At 43.3% G+C, this 19,584-nt stretch overlaps 1 protein-coding gene across 1 annotated transcript in view; it reads right to left on the minus strand.

Annotated features, from left to right (window-relative positions):
- Positions 1-19,063, minus strand: part of ZSWIM5 (zinc finger SWIM-type containing 5) — a 114,633-nt gene extending 95,570 nt beyond the window's left edge. Inside the window, exon 1 of the mRNA XM_035124179.2 lies at positions 18,292-19,063. Coding sequence (XP_034980070.2) covers positions 18,292-19,000 — 709 coding nt within the window. The 5' untranslated portion in view covers positions 19,001-19,063. The remainder of the gene's footprint in view (positions 1-18,291) is intronic.
- Between the last annotated feature and the right edge of the window lie 521 nt (positions 19,064-19,584).

Raw genomic sequence — 19,584 nt, forward strand, 5'->3', positions numbered from 1 at the left:
ATATTCATAACCCTCATGTATTTAATTAAATTCTTCAGTCCCTGGAGTGTCTTTCCTAAACAATGGTAATTTATCTTACACAGATAAGGGGACCTTGGATATATTCAAGTTTGTAGCTAACGACATTCCCTTTTGATGCAGCACAGGAAGCTGATACAAATGGAGATATTTTTTTAAAAAAAACGATAAAATAAAGAATTTTTTTTCAAAGTTCATTGTTTTAAGCACCACACACTTTCCTGTCACCACCAAGTACTGATACCATGCAATCTCTGCTCATTTTCAGTCCAGCTGGGGCAATAGTAGCACACCTTGAGTTGTCCCTTTAAAGCTTAACAGTGTAAATTCCTGAAAAAGTTCCCTCCTTTCCAAACGTAATAAACCCTATAAAATGTATTCCATTTATGATTACAACAGATATTCATGAACACCAAGGGAAAACCTTGGAATCAGGTAAAGGGACCCCTGACCATTAGGTCCAGTCGTGACCGACTCTGGGGTTGCGCGCTCATCTCGCATTATTGGCCGAGGGAACCGGCGTATAGCCTCCGGGTCATGTGGCCAGCATGACAAAGCCGCCTCTGGCAAACCAGAGCAGCACATGGAAACGCCGTTTACCTTCCCGCTGTAGCGGTTCCTATTTATCTACTTGCATTTTGACGTGCTTTCGAACTGCTAGGTTGGCAGGAGCTGGGACCAAGCAACAGGAGCTCACCCCGTCACAGGGATTCGAACAGCCGACCTTCTGATCAGCAAGCCCTAGGTTCAGTGGTTTAACCACAGCGCCACCTGGGTCCCAGATAAAATGTATTCCATTTATGATTACAACAGATATTCATGAACACCAAGGGAAAACCTTGGAATCAGCTACACAGCTACAATTATAACACTGTAAGTGTGTTATAAAAATGTGACACCAGGTGGCGCTGTAGAGCTCAATGGCAAATTGCACATATACAGTATTTTTATAGCTGTTTTTTTCCATAGCATTTTTTATATTTGTGTAGATCCAGCCCTTGTTTCTCCAGACAGCAATAAATTTCAGGTGCCTGCTTCAGAAGCTGCACTCATGGCCAAGACAACTACCGGTACTAATCCATTCACACATACCAAGAGTCACTGTGACCCATCATTATGACAGAAGTAGTTAATCTTCAACATGCCAAAAGGGCAACATTTTTAAAAGGCCAACAAAAAAAAGGTACTACGGGCCACAAACCTAGGCTTGAGCCACAGAACTCTTGTTGTATAATATGTACTGTTACCCATTGTCACATATTTTGACATACGCTTAGCCTTTTCCCTGACCCTTGCTCTTTGATTTACATAGCTGCATAATGCCACTGAAGGCCAAACAGTGCTTCATTATTGCTAGCAGTACTGATGGTGCACACTGCCATTCTCTCTCTGGCTACGAGCCTGACAGATCCCACAAGGTCAGCAGTACTTTCCCAGTACAGGAAGTGATGGGAAAGAACACCGAGAGAAAGGCTCTATTTTTGTCTCCTAGACTACACACTTTCACTCACTTGTCAAACAGAAGTAAATGCTTTGTATAAAAGTATTCAGACATGGTAACATAACACCAGGTCTGCACAGCATGAGGCCCAGGTATCCCTTTCTCCTGATATAATTCCTATTGTTTGTAGCCTGTACCCATCTTTTTATGGGAGCCTCTGAGGCCACACAGGCCCATCAGCTGTGGGGATGAAGATAGGAAATTGTTCTCCTCCTCCCTGGTGTTAATAGAGGCATTCAGAGTTTGTTCTGAATTTTCCCCAACTGCTCAAGCCAGAAAGCTATGCTATACAACCTGTCTCATCTGAGTTGATTGACACACTACATTTCTTAGGTGTATATGGTAGTAGCCTAAGATTTTTTTGTGTGTGTGTGTGTACATCTAAAAATGTTATTTATTTAGGATATTTACATACCATTAATCACATTTCTAAGCATAAATGTACATAAAAACAATCCACAGAAAATGGGACATCAAAATATATATTTTTAAATCTAATACCGTCTTAAAATGCCTTCAATTTCCCCATCTTTAGATGAGATAAGCATGTTTCAAAACCTATCTAACATACTAGGACACTCTTTAGAAGCCAGTATCGTCTACTACCATAATTCCTGTCAGGAGCACTCATTATACATGGAAATACATTTACTGCAGGACAGAAGTAGAGTATAACAAGCACCTGAGCATGCAATCCTATATATATTTACCTGGAAGTAAATCCCACTTCCAAGTAGAAATGCATAGGATTGAACTGTAACAGAAGCAAAGGGACATATGAGAGATGGTGTACTAGAGATGGCAAGTTCAGAGTTATCTCAACTTGGGACCTGAATAGTTCCATAAAATTGACTCAACTACTGTGAAAATGTTCTAATGGACACCAACTGAAGTTCATTTGGTGGGGATACATGAAGCAGGACCTCTGAAGTGCAAAGGAAAGAGTATATAGTATTCTCCCTTATTCCTTTCAGCTTCAGACTTACTGCACAGCAACTCATTGTCTATTGTTTTAACTGTGTGCCGTGAACCACTTTGAATTACCCAAGAAAAGCAAGAGAGATTTAAAAACATAATTAGTAATTAGTAATAATAACTAATTAGTAATAATTAGTAAAGAAAGCAAGGTGGGGTATCTAAGAGGTGGTGCTGCTGTTGCTGCAGAGAGCACAATGGTGATAGGAAAACACAGACGGCAGAAAGGAAAGAGGGTTTATCAGAGTGTAGAAGTGTGACAAAATGCTTTTCCACCACTAACATAGCAGTGCTGCTCTCTTGAATTAATAAAAGCATAAAAGCGACTCTCAAAAGTTATATGAAGTCATCATCCCTGTGAAACATCAATATTTGATGTCGTGCTACGCCCCTTGTTCCGTCAGCAAGAGGATTTCTGCTGACACAATGGAATGTTCTCCCCCTGTTGCCGCCTAAATCCATTCCAGTGGTTCACTCAATCCTCTGAAGCAGATTTGGAGAGGGTACAGGGCACATACATGTGCAGGGGAGTCCCACTGCACAAACTGAAATCCTTGCACTGATGGAATGAGGTACAGTCCTTAAATACAGTCCGCTGAAGCAAGAAGAATTGAAATAAACACAGAAACCACAGTCAAGCCACAAGGGTAGATATATGCTGCACTTTTGCAGCTTGCAGGGTTTCAATCACTGGCCTGGGGAAGACTGCCATAAAAAAAGTTTAGGAAGCTAGGTAGTTTTCCCTTCCATCTAAGGCAGGAATGAGGAAATTGTGGCCCTCCAGATGTTGTTGGATTACAAATCCCCTCATCCCTGGCCAATCGGCATGGTGAGGGCTTCATGTTCCTCAACCCTGATCTAAGGACTGGTACTGATATAAGCAAAAATACTATAGAAAAATAATTCTGAGAGCATATGGTTACACAAGTGTGTCGTTTGTTAAGGGTGCTAAGAGTTGCTAAGAGAGCCCTATTCCCCTCTCAGAGCTGCAGTTCCCAGAGGGGTTTAACAATCCCTCTTCCCAGGGAGCTCTGGGAATTGTAGCTCCATGAGGGGAATAGGGCTCTCCTAAGAGGCATTACAATATGCCAACAAAACAAAAAGTTGTAAGAGCTGAGCTTTTGCATTCTTGAATGGCTACCTGGAGTGGTTGTGCAGTATATTGCCATTTTAATATTCGAGATACATTGTCTAAACTCCCTTTAAAGAAAGGGAAGTATAAAGACACAACTAAATAAATATACTCTAGCTGCTAGGGATGAAGGGTATATGTAATTTATTCACATGTATTTAAAGTGGAACATTGGTGAGGAAATCAGACGTGAGCAGCATTCATAATTGAGGAGTGGGGTAGGCTGCTGTCCAAACATTAGTCCTGTGAGAAGCAGCCATCATAGTGGTGATGATTATACTTTGACTGAGAAAATGTTAACTTTCTCTGTAAATATATGCTCACCTCCTTCATATAAGTTTGCTGGGGCTTTTTATTTAAAAAATAGCTGCTCTGTTAAGTTTGTTATATTCTGAACTATTCAAAACCTCAGTTACTTTATGCAAGCCGTGTGTCATGTAAGTTACACCTAAATTCCTCTTCTACACAATTACTAAGGGTGTAGGACCCGTGTCCTCTTATGCATCTGGTCACACTATGTGGCTGTCAGGAACTACTGTATGGGGTATAGACATAGTACAACGAAACTGAATACAGGAGGACATGGACTGAATTTGAAATAAGCAATACCAATGGTATAAAAACTACTACGCTTATTTTGCTCATGAGAAGTTTCCTTTGCATGGCTCCTTTTTCCTACCAGATTACAGTATATAAAAAAACGTAAAGCTATAGGCAGCTGGGCTGGCTGAAACAAAACCCAAGTCAATGGCTTTTAAGGAGACTAGAGTTGTGCAGGATTGCAGCCCAAAATGGATCTAAAAAGTCCTCACCCAGTTACTAAAAACAGTGATTTAGCAATGACTGAACTATATTAACTGCAGGTGAAAATCTTGGATTTAATTTAATTGGCACTACTGCTTGTAAAACAATATTGTTACTAGTTGTAAATGTTGCAAACAATTTATTTCTGTCTCTTAATTCAAGCAGTATTTTTAAAAATGATTTGCCATACAAATGATTTCTATTATATTTAAAGGAGAGGAAGTAAGCTATTAAGGAGAAACATATCTTAACATACTTAATTGAAAAATAGTTAATCAAAGGATAAATGTCCCTTAATAAGTTGGCAATTGTACTAGAAAATGAAAATATGTTGTATTTGTTTACAGTTCTTTCACCTATCCTTTTAAACAATATTTTGTAATGTGATATCAACTTCCATGTAAATAGTGTTATTTGCAAAATGAGTCCTTTGAATTTTAGATATGACATGTCTCCTATGTGTGGGTGAAATGATCACAGACAATTTCAGGGGCTTGTATCCAACTAAATGACTGCACAAGCAGAATGGCTTCCACTCACATAATGGAATTCCCCTCCCTTCCCTTCCTTCCTGTGCCCCCCACAAATCTGTTTATGGGTTTTCCCCAACCCTCCACAGCATATTTGGGAGAGTACAGGGAGCATGTGGTGACCGGGGAGGGGGGTAGACATTCCATTGAGCAGCAACTCAACCCTGGGACTATTTCGCATTTTCAGAACATTCTGCACAATGCTGAATTTCCTTGTGGAAAACCATTATCTCTACTAAATCCATCATGCTTTCGAATCCACTCAAATGCAGCAGAGACTTTAGGGCAGAAACAATACTGTCTGCACAAGAAAGATGCAGCGCTTGGATTTTCCATTTGCCATCAAAAGAGCCTGTCACCATAATTACAAGTAAAATGTTCCACACTGTCTCAGCTCCAGGTGAATGCTTATTTAATGTATGTCCCCTAACCTTTGTCCTATCTCAGTGCTTCTTTGACTTTTGTTATTCAGTTGCAAAACAAAACCCAGTGTTAGACTACAATGCTTACTGCCCTGAGAGTAAATCCATTGAACTAAATAAGAACAACTTTTGAGTAGTCATGCATAGAAACACCCTGTAAAAATAGTTCCTAAGAGCTATCCAGGGATGGCCAATGGTGGCTCCAGATGTTGCAGACCACAACTGCAACCAGCCCTGTGCTTTGTAGTCCAAAACATCTGGAGGTCACCAGATTAGGGAAGGCTGATCTAGAGGAAGCATTTATTCTCCCCATGAACTTCTTTTTGGTAGCACCGCCATGCTGTTGCTATCTAGAATGCAGCTACATTTTTATCCTGCCCCTTTGTCTATGAGACTTGGAAACATGGAATTCCCAGGTGATCCCCCTTCTAGGGACAAACTAACAACTTTTTAAGATGACATGCCAGACCTGCTTAGTTTTAGAGATGGAGTCACATCAGGAGTTCTTGGACAATTCTCAGTACTGAAGACCATGATGTTTCATTCAGTATGTGATATTATGTGATTACTACACGGCCATGGGAATTTTAACAACAAAAAAGGATGTAAGGGTTGCCCTAAGACTGCAGAGCTAAAAACAAGCACGCTCCAGCCTTCACCATCTTACAGTGCAGCTATGTTCAAAGAAGGTAGCACAGTCAGTCAGTCAGCTAACATACAGTAACTTATGAAATAATGACTTTTTATTCCTGCATTTCCTTAATAAAAGCAGGCTTTATAAACTGAGGAGCAACAGATTTCCCCATGCATGCATGTTTATGTTCTATTTCCCCCACATGTTGCAGCTCATGTGCATGGGCACATATGTAGATATTCTTCCTGGCTTTTGTGGGGAATGAGAAGCATATGTATACCTCCCATATCCGCTCCAGACTGCTTGCTATGCTTAGTCAAGGAACATCAGCTTGGTGCTCTCCTTCTTTCACCAAGCGAAGGAGGGAGAGCAGAGCAGGGGTGCGGGAGGTGGACCTAGAGCAGGCATAGGCAAACTCGGCCCTCCAGATGCTTTGGGACTACAATTCCCATCATACCTGACCACTGGTCCTGTTAGCTAGGGATCATGGGAGTTGCAGTCCCAAAACATCTGGAGGGCCGAGTTTGCCTATGCCTGACCTAGAGCCACAGTTCTCAGTACCGGTAATGATCAAGTACACTGAATGTGCTTACCCCAAGGGACAAAAGAACCACTGTACTGTAGACTGAAATGAGCCAATCCAACAGTTTGCATACATGATTCAGAACTCCAATTGTAGAATTTTGAGAACTTGCAAAAAAGAAAAAGAAAGAAGAAGTATGTCATAGATTCAAACCGCCGACCTTCCGATCGAAAAACCCAAGAGGCTCAGTGGTTTAGACCAGGGCGCCACCCACGTCCTTTTATGTCATAGAAAAGGTGCTAAGAATGAGGGTCAGGTAACTCTACTTCCTAGATCCTTTTTCCAGACATTGCCAATGTGCTTTCAAATAAATTGCCAGGGGCTATAAACTTTCTTTATTTTTAAACAATGAAAGCTGACATTCTCAGTAATCTGAATCTTGGAACATACCAAACAAGCACTGCATGCATGGAACTGCAAAAGATGAATTACATGGATTTCAGACGACTAAGAATCCTGCCATTAGTATGATAAGATAGGAATAGAAAACCATACTTTCCCACCTCTCTAGATGTCTGGGAGAAAAGGATTAATACCTGGGACATGTAATGTAAGGAATATGTATTCCTTAAAGAGCCTTAAAAATAACGACATATACCTGGCCTTGGTTCTACAAGAAAAAGGGTGTGTTCTGCTTCCTTGCCACTGCAGTATCAGGCCCTCTGTATAGGAATAATTCAAAATGGCTACAGTTGGCAGCAAAATAGCAGATGTGTCCATTTAAAGCAAACAAACCAACCATTTTTGACACTTTAAGAGGGGGAAAGTCCGTACTCAGAAAGGAAAGGTTGGTTTAAAAGAAACCTAACCCCTTATAATATTGAATGGTACCCTTCCAACCAGAACACATCACAAAAAAATTAATTTATTAAAAGAACCAGTGTAATGTTAATGTGTTTGTTTGTGTGTGTGTTTGTGCGGCGGGGGTGCTGATAGGGATAACATTTGAATTGTCTGCTCTGGCATGTATCTGACAAATATTAATTTAAGTACTGTAGATATTGTCTCCTAAACCAAAGTCCATTGAACATTCTCTCAGCCTATCAGCCATGCAAAAGCAGAACCTTGAACAGCTCTGCTGACTACTACAATATTACCTTTTTAAAATGGGTTAGCCTATTTTTTTCCTGCAAGATGAAAGGTCATAGAGAAATTTATATTATAGAACCCTTGGTAGCATAAAGTAATGCAAAACAAATACAGTTAAAAGAAAGTAAGAAAATGCTTTGAAAAGAAAAAGGTCACAGTTTCATAGATCTTTACAGTGCAAATTTCACTTAATACACAGAGAGAGCCTTGAATAAGCGATTTTAGCATGTCCTCTTGGGAGACCTAGCAACGTGTACCAACAACACTAGATTAAAAAAAACCCACCATGGATTACACTTTTCTGTACAAGTTAAGTTTAATGGGCAGAAAACATCTTGTTTTTGTGCAACATACTCCAGGGTATGTTATGCCTGGTCAGATGATGTGAAGTGGAAAGAAAGAATTCCTTTCCATGAAGGGAAGAAAAAGGAACCATAGCTTGTTTGCAATACATTTCTCACTACGGTACATCTTTTTTTTTTCTCCCCAGAGATGAGGGCAGGGGAGAAGCTAATTTGCTGCAGATATATTTATTATTGTGGGAAAGTGTTATTTTTGTGTAGCTTAAAGGAGCCTCGGCTTGGTCTGTAAAAATGATTGGGATGGAGCAATCCTTCCTATAGTTCGTTTTAAAGCGCCTTCAAAACATAGAAATGCACAACCAGAAAGAGGTACTCACACTGCCAGTTCCTTCCTGCAGTGGCACAACATTCATTGCCTAGCCATTTGACCAAAGCAAAACAGGCAAAGCACAGGGGGAAACAACATCCCTCCTAAATTAGCCAATAGTCTGCAGAGTTCCACCCAACCTCTCCTATTCAAGCACATTGGGGCATTTTATTCCCTTTAGTAGCCAGAAACTTGATCTGCGGATGTCATCAGCTGTGTGTGGATTAACATAGCTGCTCAGATGCCACTGAGGTGGGGGACAGGACCAGAGTATAATTGCATGCAATATATTTACCTTTGATTTCTCGTTTGCAATCAAAGCAGCAGGGGAAATGCTAGCAAATACCATATTCTGGCATATTAAAATAGTATGCTCCCCACAATGATGAGCACACACACACATAAGTAAATGATTGTTGCAGCTTTCTCTCAGACAGGCTTCAGCATCAATTGCTACTGAAATGTACTTGAATAAATGTGTACCCTTAAAACAAAACTAGTAGATGCAAGGCAAAACCTATTGATGGTTTCACAACCTCTGGATACATTTGTGTAGTTCTTGTGCTTAGCACCATAAATGGTTTTATTTTAAAAGCCTGTTTTGCATGATGCAACTCCTCTTAATTCAGTGTTCATCACTGTCAAGGGATCTGATGCATTTCCAAATGCATTTATGGCATCTGGCTTCAGAAAGGAAATTATGAATGCTTATCCCTATTAAATAAATTAGGTGTGTCGATGCTCATTTCATATGCACATAATAAAGCACACTAACCCTTCCCCCATTGTAAAGGTGTAGAAGGAGGAAGCTTTTATTTTTGGACTGATCAAAGACCAGCTGAACCACACTCATTCTCTCTTGCTCTCTCGAAATTCAGCTGCCACCTGTGAAGGCCCACAGCTATTACTGGAGCTTCCATGACACATATGTTTCTTAGTATTCTAACTGCTGTGGGGAAAGGTTTAAGAAGAGCCACAGTGGATCAGTCCAAAGGCCCATCTAGTCCAGCATCCGCTTCCCGCAGTGGCCACCCCTTGGGAAACAAACAAGCAGAATCTGAGCGCAACAGTACTCTCTCCATTTGTGATACCCAGCGACTGGCCAGGGCCGTCTTAAGCGGGTCGGACGCCGTGGCGCCATGGTGCACGGATCGCTCCGGCGCCCCTGCCCCGTTTCTTCCAGCGGATGGTGGGTGGGCGCAGTGCACAGCGTGGTTTCCGTGCGGCTTTGCCGTGCAGCGCCACCCAGCCTACCCCTAGAGCCGGCCCTGCGACTGGCATCCAGAGAACATTGCCGCTATGGCTACAGCTCTTAATAGCCTTGCCCTCCATGAATTTGTCTAATCCTCTTTTAAAAAGCTGTCCAAGTTGGTGGCCACCACTTCCACTTGAGGTAGCAAATTCCACAGCTTAACTCTGCACTTTGTGAGGGTGTTTTTTCTTTTGTCTGTCCTGAATCTTCCAATATTCACTTTCATGGAATGGCCCTGGTTTCTAGTATTAAGAGAAAGAGAGAAAAACTTCTCTCAACCAACTTTCCTCCACACTATGCATAATTTTTGGCCACGGCCCCTTAGAAAACTGTCAGCTTAGCTGAGAGCAAAATGTCACACCAGGCCGCAAGGCAGGTGTTGCAGTTTGCAGCTTGCAGGAAAAAGGGCAAATTGCAGCAGTACTGGACATTCAGGGAGGCTGAGCATAGTTATGGAAAGAGAGCCTAGAATGCAGGGGAGTAAAGGGGCAAGGAGACCGTCAAAGGCAGGCACAGAAGACAGTAAGGCAGGCATCCCTAAACTGCGGCCCTCCAGATGTTTTGTCCTACAACTCCCATGATCCCTAGCTAACAGGACCAGTGGTCAGGGAAGATGGGAATTGTAGTCCAAAACATCTGGAGGGCCGAAGTTTGAGGATGCCTGCAGTAAGGTAAGAAGTGGGACTTAAAGAGAAAAGTGGGTAGGCAGTGTCTGGAGGAATAGGAGAGTGGACTTAAAGGGAACAGCCAAGGGGGAAGAAAAGCTGAATAATACTTGGCATCTAGGAAAAGAGCAGATCCTATTGGTAGGGACTGGAAGAACTTTAGAGCCAGGGATCAGGGAGGGCAAAAAGAAGGTTGCTGTGTGAAGCAGATCTGAAATAGACCACTCTCTATGGGCAGAACAGAGAGGTCATCTAAAGGCAGTCCACATTTAAGACATCAGCAGCACATTTCTAGAACAAAACATACGCTGAAAGGGTTCTAATGGGTGCATTTCAATCACCGGTTACTTGAAAAGTTACTTGCGTTAATAATACAGCTTTGGAATATGGGAAGTGTTTGATGTAAAAGAAAATGGTGGGCTGTATCATTATTCATTACAAAGATTGGCAGCAGAGACATCTTTTTTCCTGTTCTTTTGGGTTTGGGGAGGGTAGGTTGGTGAGACATCAAGTGTTAAGCCACTCATCTCTTCCTGTGTATTAAGAGCAGCAACTGATACCCTCCTGATTGCTCCACATCCAAGGGAAATCTGTTATGTAGATACCAGGGAGAGGGCTTATTCTGATGTGATCCTGTGGAATGTCCTACCCCTTGGAAAGTAGTACCAGCTGAAAACCACTTATTCCAGCATGCCTCTATGCATGGTTGGCTGCCTGGTTGGACATTGAGTATTATTATCCTTGCTGTTTCTCCCTGAGGTTTTATATTCTCCTTCTGTTCTTCTGCTTTGTTTTAAGCTTCATGCTTCAAATTTATTTTATTGCACTGTATGCTGGTATCACACTGTGATGAAGGGCAGGTTAAAATATTTTGAATAGAATATAAAACAACAATTTAGATAATCAAAGTGTAATTTCAATTGGGTTGCCCCAGACTGCCCTCCTTTCCTTGTGGTGCAGCTGCACTGAGTAATATCAATAGCGCAGTTTGGCAAAATAATATAATCAAGGTGTTGGAATGGTTCCTCAAAGACCACCTAGTCCAGGCATAGGCAAACTCAGCCCTCTAGATGTTTTGGGACTACGACTCCCATCATCCCTAGCTAACAGGACCAGTGGTCAGGGATGATGGAAGTTGTAGTCCCAAAACATCTGGGGGATGAGTTTGCCTATGCCTGATCTAGTCCAATTCGTCAAAAAGCAGGAAATCCTCCTGGCTTGATAAGGAAGAAGTTTAACAGCTATCTAACTACACACAATCTTCACAAAGAAATGTCTCTTATTACCAATGCATGTTACTTGAGAGCAAGCCCCACTGAGTTCAAGAAAGTTGATTATGTAATATTTAATAGCAGAGATGGCAAAACTCCCCCCCCCCACTCAAAAATGATCATATAATGACACCATGACAGTGACATGGTTTTGCTCTGGTGGCAGCACAAAAGAATCACACTCTGCTCTGTTAGCCATAATTTTTAACCTACAAGTCTGTGTCAAAGTGTTGCTACATGATCACGTAATGTTGTTTGAGGAGGGGGTGTTATCATAGCTGTCAACTTCTGGATTGGAAAATAAGGGATCAGCAGCGGCGCGGCACGAGAAGTCGCTTCTGCACATGTCCAGAGATGCGCAGAAGCGACTTCCGGTGCTGGCTCTGCCCAATTTCCGGTGCCCAGACATGGGCAGAGCGGCACCGGAAATCAGTTCTGTGCATGTCCAGACTTCCGGTGCCGGGCTGCCCATGTCCGCATGTCTGGCCACCAGAAATCGCTTCTGCGCATGCCCAGCATAGCTGCCAAGTTATCCCTTTTTTACAGGAATTTTCCCTTATGCTGAATAGGCTTCCTCGCGAGAAAAGGGAAAACTTGGCAGCTATGATGCCCAGGCATGCCCAGAGGCGATTTCCGGCAGCACTCGGCAAGTGAGCAAGCAGCCAGCTGGGAGCCGGGATGTTTACGGGGTATTTTACAATCCGGGGTTGCAGCAGGAAATGGATTTAAATGCGGGGGTTTCCCATCAAAAACGGGAGGGTTGACAGCTATGAGTGTTATGGAAAAGGGAAATGGAATCTACCAGTTGGTAGCTAGCCAGAGGTTTATTATCTGCTGGAAGAGTCTCACCCTTTACCCCTAATAGCTCTCTCCCCACAAAGTTAATCAAAATTCCTCCTTTCAACTAGCAACATTAAAATAGGCTTACTTTACATGCATGTAACATGACATTTGGTCCTCTGCCTCACATCGTTACCAGAGAAGCCTTGCAGTACAGCTGAAGCAGAACCAATTAAGAGATGTAAAACAAAACTTCTTTATAACATGTGCCTTTGACAATCTCTTGAAACACATCCGACTAGCTAATATGTGACGATAGCATGTCTGGCATCAGGCTATCTGAAGTGCTGGTTCCAACAGGACTAGAATTTTGAGGCGGAGCGCTTTTTCTAGTGGTCATCTTGAAAGGCCTCCCAATAAATGCTGAATTCAGGACCAACTTAAATGTCACAGCCAATGAGGGCAGGATCTCTGTGACAGCTTCTCCACGTAACAGCCTTAACACTCTCTACAGCTGAACTGCACATTGCTGAAAGATGCTGGTGTGAGGATCAACAAAGCAAGTGCCACTAAATGTTAAAGCCATTGTACACAGCAACAAAAATCACCCCAAGCCCAAAGTTAAACACTTTGCTCTTTTTAACTGATACTTCTAATCAATTTCTATCAATTTAGCAAGGCATCAGGAGTGGAAACGCTTGCTTGTTTTTCCTAGGAACAATTTTCAAAGTCTTGACATAAAAGTTTTGACATAAAAGAGCTATATTAATTTATTTGTTTTGTACTGCCTTCCTCTCTTGTGTTTCCCCCAAAGAGCCCATTTCATCTTCACTACAACCCTGTGAGGTACATTAGGCTGAGAGACAATGACTGGCCCAAGGTCTCCCAGTGAGCTTCATGGCTGAGCAATAATCCGAACCCTGGTCTTCTAGGTCCTAGTCCAAGGGTCAGCAAACTTTTTCAGCAGGGGGCCAGTCCACTGTCCCTCAGACCTTGGGGGGGGCAGACTATATTTTGGGGGAAAATATGAACGAATTCCTATGCACAAATAACCCAGAGATGCATTTTAAATAAAAGGACACATTCTACTCATGTAAAAACACACTGATTCCTGGACCGTCCGCAGGTCGGATTTATAATAATATAATAATAATAATAAATTTTTATTTATACCCCACCCTCCCCAGTCAAAAACCGGGCTCAGGGCGGCTGACACCAACAGAATTACAATAAAACATAAAAACAACCAATTAAAATACAGATTAAAATACAGTATTAAAATTTAAAGTGCAGCCTCATTTCAAGGAGTCCATAAATCCAAGCCATGAGGGAGGAAAACACAGGGGTCAGGCTGAGTCTAACCCAAAGGCCAGGCGGAACAGCTCTGTCTTGCAGGCCCTGCGGAAAGATGACAAATCCCGCAGGGCCCTGGTGCACAAATAACCCAGAGATGCATTTGAAATAAAAGGACACATTCTACTCATGTAAAAACACGCTGATTCCTGGACTCCTGCACAAATAACCCAGAGATGCATTTGAAATAAAAGGACACATTCTACTCATGTAAAAACACGCTGATTCCTGGACCGTCTGCAGGTCGGATTTAGAAGGCGATTGGGCCGGATCTGGCCCCCGGGCCTTAGTTTGCCTACCCATGTCCTAGTCCAACTCTCAGACTTCTTCACCACACTTGTAGTTATTTTGTTTCCCAATTGGTGAATAATGTTTATCCCAGATGTGAGCAAAACTGCCTGAAGCACAATATCAGAAGAATTGTGATAGTCTAAGAAAGAGACTTGGGATTTACAGCAAAATCCTAAGCATGTTTATTCTGTGTTCAATGGGATTTACAGGTAAGCATGCACAGGATTGCCCTGTTGATTATATATTTTTAAAAACTTTTCTGATGGCTCTACAGTAAGTTTTTAAAAAGTGAATTCCCCTCATGTATCTAGAAGCACACATACACTTCTCTGTAAGCATTCTAGTATTGCAGGATATAAAACAGTGAATTTCAGGTTTATGGATGTATTTTCTATATTAAAAAGCTTGATAGTTATGGCTGACAGTGTGTAAATGTATCTTTCCTTGTCTGGGAATGTCCTGTAGTTATAAAGAGTCACAAATACACACACCCCATCAAAAAACAAGACATCTGCTTATGAGTATGCAAGCATCAACTCAAGAACAAACAATATTAAATTAGAAGTGCAAACTAGAAGTGGAACTTTTTGTGTTGGACAACATGTTGGATACAAGTTTACTATCCATAAACAATATTTTCTCCAAAGAAAATATCTTCCATGTGCATTTTTATTGCTATTTAATGTATATTTTATTTATTTATTTATAGTTATTGAAAATTTATTGAAACTGAATTAACTTGTTAAAAATCAACTCCCTCCTTTAGGGATCCCAACAAACAGAGTGCTTTATGTTAAGGCTCAATATTCCCCATTCCTCTAATCTTTCCTTTATCCATCTACTAATTTCTAAACAACCCTACCATAACTGCCACACAAAGCTAAGGAGGTCTTATGTAAACAAAAGACAAAGATGCTTGTGTCCAGCAGCCTTCTAACACTGAAAAATCAATTTAATGACTCTAGTGAGATCAGGCTTAAGCTGTGTTTAAGTTTTACTAAGCATGAAGGAATTATTAATTGACCATACACCGTAAACATTGCTCAGATCTTTAGAATGCCAGGCACCAAAAGGTTAAATATATGTGAAAAATCTTTTATCTAGACCACCGCTACTGTTCTGATCACTGTAAAACAAATATTTGCTTGTCTTCATTTGAAATATCCACTGGATGTCCTGAAACAATGTTAAGAACTGCATCCATACAATTTTAACAAGTATGAACAGACATCAAAGAAAGCAGTGAATGGATGGGATCACATTATGAACATACAAAAATGTAGAGCTACAGATGTTCTTTATTATAAATTAACAATATTTTTTTTAATTTCGTGGCCAGTATATATTTTCCCTTAAAACATAAAGGCTCTCATACATCACAGCATCAAAAGTTCCAATTTCAATGCAAATGCTTCCAAGACCAACAAACCTCTTTGTTGGTAAGGCTTACCCTATCTTACACATTAGTAGATGTGGTTACCAGTACAGATATGGAAACTATTATGCTCACCATCTGCATGAGATAAACATTCAGAGCTTCAGAGCATTTTGTTTTATTTAAATTCTCTTTCAGCTCCTCTCTTGGAAAGGGCTTACAGTATTATGCAAATGTGCACCAACTCCTTTCCCTATTAAATCAGCCGTCTTTCATCTCATTCTCCAGCCCTGTTATAAATTTATCTATGGCTTGTAAACTTTAAAAAGAGAGGGGGAGAACATCAATGGAAGCTGACAACTTCTTCTTATTGTCGGTAACTGCAGCAGAGGTTGCCATTCCTATATTATGGAATATATTATGTTCAATAAGAAAAACTCCCTTTCCCACCCTCCTGATACTAGTGGTGTACTGTATTAGAAAAACATTATATTTAGATTGAATAGGTATTCTGTTTGCAGCTAAATTTTTGCATTTATGCAGCATGGTACCTGACAAAATCAGGTGCCCTGTTGCGAACTACAAGCCACAGGAGGCTACTTAATCTAGTCATGGAACCATGAGCAGGCAAAGACATATCAATGGAAGAGGGCCTAGCCCTAGATAAACTGGTCTGCTCTCAGTCTAAAAATAGTTGCATTCCGTCTGCAGCTTTGTGTGTACTTTCCTTCACCATTTCCCTGTGTCGTTTACAAAATCCTCTACTTTCCCACCCGCCCCAAGTATTTTAAGAAGAGTCATCTTTAGAGGAAACACTCCAACTGCTGCAGTAAATATTGACAATACAGTACAAAATACTGTAAGTTACAAAGGCTTCTAGATTTCTAATTCAAGAAATACTAAACAATGTATCCGTTAGAATTATTTATTCAGAATTTTGCACTCGGTTGCTCGCATTATCATAAATTCTTTAAAAAAACAACAGTGCCGCACCAAATCAGTCCAAAAACCTCCAGTCCTCACATTCACATGTCAATTAGTCACCCATTACAAAATCTACAGCCGATTTCATACCTATTTTGATACGAAGTTTTATAAACCATTTGTGTTCTTGTTGAAGTACATATCAGATGTAAATGTTCTGTAATCCAAGGATTGCAAACTCCACAGTCAAATCATATTCAGAGATTCTTTATAGACTTATTTCTCTTCTCACAACATTGTTTCATGTTGCCATTTCAGCTCTTTACTCCTACAACCACCTACTAATTTAGTCATAGTGGATAACAGAGCCCTTTGTATGAAATATATATATATATATAATTTAATTATGTATGTATGGTTAAAAGGTATAAGCATTCCAGAGGAGGTTTTATAAAGGGAATGTGTAGATACAGTATATAAAAATCTGTACAACCACTTAAATTGTGCTGAGCACTGCATCTTTCAGCTTGATTATGCCTGTATTTTTGTGATGACTAATTTTTTTGCAAATAAATTTGACTGACTAACTCCTATTTTTCTACAAGAGGAGGGTGGAATAGCCACACACACTGTTTATAAGAGTAAAACATTTTTTTAAAAAAATCTGGGGAGACCTAACAATACATGGCAATGGGCATCGGCATAAAATGAATTTACTTTTCAAATGTGCAAAACAAAATTATAACAGAATATCAGTTTAATGGGAACACTCGTTTCATTCACCTCCACTAACAATGTGAAACAGATTATTTCTAGCGTTCCACAAAAGCAGATTTCAGGAGGGAAATAGGATGGGAGGAAAACAACCTTTGTCACTCATTCATACTTGCGAGTCCCCTGACAAGGCTCCTAATAATGAACCTTGTGTTGAATGTCAATAAAGTCAAGGACTTCATTTCCATTTTCAGTTTCCAATGGAATCCATATCACACATATACTCACACAAGAAATGGAATGCCATGATGACAAAATTCCAAACATCCAGGCACTAGCAGAAGTTATACATTATACATTACTTTGGTTCCCCCACTCCTCCTAAAATAATCCCATTTGTTTTGTTCAATGAGATTCTCAAGTATTTGCATAGAAGGCTATATATTATTACATTTTAAAGGCAAATAGAGTTTTCTAAAGGCAAGGAGCACTAATGCATTGCAAGATGTCCTAACCTAACCCAACTTTCTCTACAGAAATAATCTTCTGATGTTTTTTTTGGGGGGGGGTCCTTCTCTAACCCACGGGTGGGAGAGAGGGGTTTTGGAAGCAGGCAACGTTGTGGGGGGAGGCGTTTTGACAAAAGAGTTCGAATCCTTTCCCAAAGCAAGTTAAGGACTCTATGATGCTGGCAGCTGCCTACTTCCTTTGGAAAACTTCCCCCCAACATCCCCTTCACAGCAACACCCCTACTTTAGGAAAAGGGGAAAAGATCAAAGCCGACTCCTTCTCAAGCCCACCACAAAGCAGAGCTTGCATAGGGTGGGGGGACACCCTCTCATTCTCCCTTCCAACCTCCGCCCTCCGGGGTGGTGGTGGTGGGGATACTGTCAAGCAGCAAACAGACCAGACAAAAGGCTGCGATTGTTGGAGGAGGGAAATCTTCAGGGTCTTAAAGCACAGAAGCAGCAGCAGAGATAAGGGACCGAGCGAGAGAATAGGGGGAAAGGCAGGTTGAGGGTGGAGAGAGAGAGAGAGAAGGGATCGAGGAAAAGGATACAGTAGGGGGGGAGGGGAAAGAGGAATGGCATTTGACAGGAGGGAGGGGAATGAAAGGGCAGCCCGTGAGAAGGCAAAGAGGCAGCGGGGAAGGAGGCGAAGCCTGGGAAGGAGAGCGAGAGAAATGCGAGGCAGCCAAGGAAGAGGGGGAACCAAGGATCCTCGAGCGAAGCAGCGGCCGGACGCGCCGGCGGAGGGCAGAAGGGGCGGTCTCTCGCCGCCGCCGGCGCCGCCGAAGTGCCTCACTCACCCACTTGCAGCACGTTGTCCACGGCGCCCGTCTCCAGGAGGCGGATGCCTCTGCGGAAGGGGAGCCCTTCGGTGACAGCGGCGCTGGCCGGGACGCCCGAGGCCGGTAGGGGAGCCGCGCCGGGGGGGAGGGCTGCGCCGGTGACGGCTCCCGTGGCCGCCGGACTGTCCTCGGCGCCGCCGACGCCCGTCCCGTTGCCCGCGACTCCCGTGCCGCCCCCCGAAGCGCCGTTGCCGGGCCCGGCGCCGCCTCCTCCGGGGCGCCCGGGCTGGAAGCTGGAGTACATGCAGATCTGGCGCTCGCTGCGGGGGAAGCTCCAGTAGACGATGCGGCGCTGCACGGGCTCGGGGATGCGCTGGAAGCGGCCCTCCACTCGCTCGAAGGCCCAGCTGCCCGCCACTCGCTTGGCCGCCGCGTCCAGCAGAGACTCGGGCTGCTGCAGCGGCAGCAGCGGCCCGGCCGGCCCGCAAACAGGCCCCGGGCCGGGCCCGCCCGAGGAGGGACAGCACCCCCGCGGCCCGACCACGGCGGCGTTGGCTGCGCCGCCGCCCGCCCCGGCCACACCGACGGGACCCCCCGGGCAGCCCCCTGCGCGGGGAGCCGTCACCGCCGCGCCCACCCCCCGGGAGCACAGGCGCTTGGGGCCCGGCGAGCCCGCGGCGGGCAGCGGCGGCCGGAGCAGTTCTTCTCCCTCGCCTCCCTCCGCCATGGCTGCGTCCGACCCACTGAGCCCCAGCCCGTGCCTGCCTGCCTGCCTGCGAGCGCGACGGGGGGGGGCGGTGGAGGGAGGAGACTGCGGCGAAGAAGGGGGGTGACGGAGGGAGGGAGAGAGGGGGCGGACGGGGACCACGGCGTGGGCGGCCGCCCCAGAGACCGGAGAGGGGGGTAGGTGTCACGTGGCCCCTCCCTGTGGAAGGAATCTCTCTTTCGGAACATTTGACACTCCCCCCCACCAACAATTGCTCTTTCTCCTGACTTCAACCTGCGTAGGTGAGAGATGGGGACTCCCTCTAGACATTCCCCGAACGTCTCCCCCCTCCCCGGCCACCGTTTCACGTCCTTTTAATAAAAGCAAATCTCTTCAGAGTAGGAGGTTGACTTTGAGTAGCGTTATAAGTGCTCTTTTCCTCTGGAAAGAAGCGCAGAGATACGTTTCGTGAAGGGCAAAGAATGCTTTTGTTTGCGCGGTGGGGGCTTCGTCGACGGGGCTTGCCCAGTTAGTAACCTTTCGTATGGGGTCTGTGGGTGGGTGGGATTCCTTTGCGCCAAGAGGCTCAGCTTCGGAATCTGCTC

The sequence above is a fragment of the Zootoca vivipara genome, chromosome 7 (assembly GCF_963506605.1).
Source record: "Zootoca vivipara chromosome 7, rZooViv1.1, whole genome shotgun sequence".
In the NCBI taxonomy this organism is placed as follows: domain Eukaryota; kingdom Metazoa; phylum Chordata; class Lepidosauria; order Squamata; family Lacertidae; genus Zootoca; species Zootoca vivipara.